This window comes from Crocodylus porosus, unplaced genomic scaffold, assembly GCF_001723895.1.
Source record: "Crocodylus porosus isolate Cpor-Errol unplaced genomic scaffold, CroPor_comp1, whole genome shotgun sequence".
Classification (NCBI taxonomy): domain Eukaryota; kingdom Metazoa; phylum Chordata; order Crocodylia; family Crocodylidae; genus Crocodylus; species Crocodylus porosus.
Window position 1 is genome coordinate 52,177,619 of NW_017728949.1, and position 3,411 is coordinate 52,181,029.

Genomic DNA, 3,411 nt, shown 5'->3' on the forward strand with positions numbered 1-3,411 from the left:
TCCCGCCATTTGCCTTCAGCCCTCCCCCCGCCCCCTCAGGAGCCGCGGGGAGGAGCAGTAAACACGGGGCCGCGGCGGTGGGCTCGGGGGGGGACGGACGTGCAGGCCCTGCCTGTTGCGTGCCTCAGTACTCTCGTCTCTAAAATGGGCCTAATCCTCCCCGAATGCTCCTCCGATCCCCTTCCCCTGGCCAGTTCACTGCTGTGCTCCCTGCCCGGTCTGCCGCACCGCTTTCTGCTCCCTGCCCACCGCCGACGCTGCCCGACCGCGGCCCTCATACCCCGTCCCTGACCCGGCCTGCAGACGACCGCGCTTGCTGCGCCCGTCCTTTCGCTGCTCCCCCCTCCCCTTTCCTCTTCTGTTCGGTGCGTCCCCCCTCCCCTTTAGTATGGGAGGGTGCGCCCCCGCCTCCCCTTTGATGTGGGAGGGTGCAGCCCCCTCGTGCATGCACCTCCCTCCCATTTAATGCCAGCTAAACAATTTTGTCTTGTTCCCGGGCAGCCACCGTGGACGGAGTTCGAGACCGGGCACGTTCCAGGGGCATCGAGGCGAGTCGGTCGCTACCGATGAGCAAGAGTGAAAGGGTCCCCCCTCGTTTTTTAAAAATTTCTGGAGCCCGGCTGCTCCGTTAAACCAATTGGCTGTCCTGGTGTCCCGGCACTGTTGGCGTCCTTGGGTTTTAACGGGCGTCCTTGGGTTTTAACGGGCGTCCTTGGGTTTTAACGCAGAATAACATCCTAATGGTTACGTTTGGGATTATGTGTGGGTTCCCTTGGGAAGCACTTCCCTTTTTTTTCCATAGTTTCATAGTAGTTAGGGTCAGAAGGGACCTCAGTAGACCACCGAGTCCGACCCCCTGCCCTGGGCAGGAGCGAGCTTGGGGCTGGATCAGTCCAGGTCGTTCCTCTGTGAGGTCGTAGAATATTGGCACAATAATGGCACTCTTCACATTTTGTTCATAACCTGCGTTGCCGGGCATCCCGCAGTGCTGGGTGTTATCCCGATCATAGCAAGAGCAGCATGCGAGAGAGGTGCGCGGTGCAGCTGGTAGAGGAGATAGGGGTCACGATAATATGAATAGATGATGGCGTGACTTTTGTCCTTTAAAGAGGAGAGGTGTTCCTGAAAAGATGGTTGTTGTGTAAATTTACCAGGACTTTGCAGAAGTTGCAGGTATAGATTTCCTTGAAAACTTTCTTGTTACTTATTTGGTCTCAGCCAAAATCAGGTTTGTTTGGAAAATCTGTAGGGTCTTCACAGAGGTTTTTCAAAGTTTGATTTTTTGGTGTCTATTCAACACTGTTCGGTGCAGCTTATCTTGAGAGAGTAAAATAATTAATGCTCTGAAAATAAATTGGGATTTTTTTGTAGTCCAGATATCCTGAAATAATAACATGCAATTGGTTTATTGCTGTACCTCCCAAAAATGCTGCTGCTTTTTTTTTTTTTTTTTTTTAACACTTCCACAGCTATTTTTATTTGCCAATTGTACGTCTCTTTCGAACAGGTTTCAAGGTGGGGCCAACACAATCTCTTGTAAGTTAATAGCAAGACAGCATGGCTCCGCTGAAGGTACACGGCCCCGTCCGGATGCGTAGTATGCAGACTGGGATTACAAAATGGAAAGAAGGAAGCTTTGAAATTGTGGAGAAGGACAACAAAGTGAGTCTAGTGGTTCACTACAATGTTGGAGGAATTCCAAAGACATTTCAGGTACACCAACTATCAAGGCTTTTTGTCTGAGCTGTGCATAGATTGTGCCCTTTTGTGACCAGCTGTCCTCTCTGAGACTATTAAGTATCACACAGACTTCCCTCTGAGACTGTTTCTTGTTCCTTATTTCCAGCACACTAATCCTTTTGTCTAACCCTGCTGTAAATTATTCAGATGTTCTGGTAGGTGAACTGCCATACCAGGCAGGGAGCGCACTATTAATTGGGAAGAAATGAGACCTAGAAACCATGAAAAAAAGACAGAGCTGTGTAGCATCTGGCCTCTCAGCTTGTTGGAAATCCAAACCCTTTCACTTGATACACTTACACAATTGAGATGAAAGTCTACTGGCACCTCAGGGCCTTTTCTATTCTGGTGCTTTTCCCAGTTGAAATGCTGAAAAACTCCAGTGTGGATCTACCAGTAGTCTTTCTGCTTACTGGTGTGAGGCTCTTCTTCAACGTGTTGGCTTGTCTAGGTTTTAAATGCTCCAAGCAGTGTGACTTGCACCATCTCTCTTTGGAAATTTGTGAGTGCTTGCCATCAAGAAATCTCTTCCAATATTCAACCTTATTTTTCCTTCTTTCATTTGCCTTTTATTCCTCTTAATTATTATTTTTAATGCAGTGGTGCCCTAAATACATTTTGTCCAGCTTATGTGAGAAGATTGTAAACTCTTTAGAGCCTGTACTGGCTAAAAATCCCAAACAGACAAAGAATTGAAGGAAAGAGCATTAAAAGCTCTTGGGAATTGCTATAATAGATTGGACCCATGTAAGATAAGGGAAGAACCACCCAGAATTGCACTTTAAGTATTACTGTGTACTTGGTAAGGTCCTTCTGACCTCATGAGTCTTGGGGAGTGGTGGTACTTTGAATGGATTAGGAGGATTTACTGGTTCAGGAAGTACCTGTTGCATCTGTTTTCCTAGATGCACAGCAAGCTACCGCACTGCTGGCAGAGATTTTGGCTTAATTGATGGGAAGATTAAACTACCTGTTGTAGAAATCATAGAGGGTGGAAGTAGGGCTGGAAGGGGCCTTCCCAGGTCATCTAGTCCAACCTACTTCCTGAGGCAGGATCATCCCTATCCCAACCATCCTGTACAATTCATGATCTAAACTCTTTGTAAAACTATTGTCACCCCTGACGCAACACCTGACGTCACACCCAAACCTGCCATGGGTGAAGCAAGGAAACTATGACCGCTAGCAGCCTGCTTCTATAAAAGATTGTTAATATATGCTCAAGAGATCCCAGAAAGAAGACCACATCCTCCTGCTACAGAGGAAGGCTAACACCCTTCCCCACCCCCAGCCCCAGTCCAACCAGGGAGTAAATTCCTTCCTGACCCCAGATATGGTGTTGGTCTGACCCTGAGTGGGGGGAGAGAGACAGGAAGCAGGAACCTCAGGCTTGAAGTCCTAGCAGGAGCATTGGCACAGCCCAATCCCCATCTCCAGCCTGGCTTGCAGCCAACACCCAGTGCCATTAAGGGAGGCTTAAAAAGCCACTGAAAACTCGTGGCGCTCTAGTGTAGTGACCGAAGACTGGAAGAAGGCCAGTGTGTGGTGCCTATCTTCAAGAAAGGGAGGAAAGTGGATCCAGCTAACTATAGGCCCATCAGCCTGACTTCTATCCCAGGGAAGATCTTAGAAAAGTTTATTAAAGAGGCCATCCTTAATGGACTGGCCGAT

At 48.5% G+C, this 3,411-nt stretch overlaps 1 protein-coding gene across 3 annotated transcripts in view; it reads left to right on the plus strand.

Annotated features, from left to right (window-relative positions):
* Positions 1-1,482: 1,482 nt before the first annotated feature.
* USP37 (ubiquitin specific peptidase 37) overlaps positions 1,483-3,411 on the plus strand; it is a 46,807-nt gene continuing 44,878 nt past the window's right edge. The window contains exons 1-2 of one of the 3 annotated variants that reach the window (XM_019553886.1): positions 1,624-1,713; positions 1,888-2,157. In XM_019553886.1, the coding sequence (XP_019409431.1) occupies positions 2,050-2,157 (108 nt within the window). In that variant the 5' untranslated portion in view covers positions 1,624-1,713; positions 1,888-2,049. Of the gene's footprint in view, positions 1,714-1,887; positions 2,158-3,411 lie in introns of all 3 variants that reach the window. The other 2 variants (XM_019553885.1, XM_019553887.1) reach the window with 2 other exon arrangements.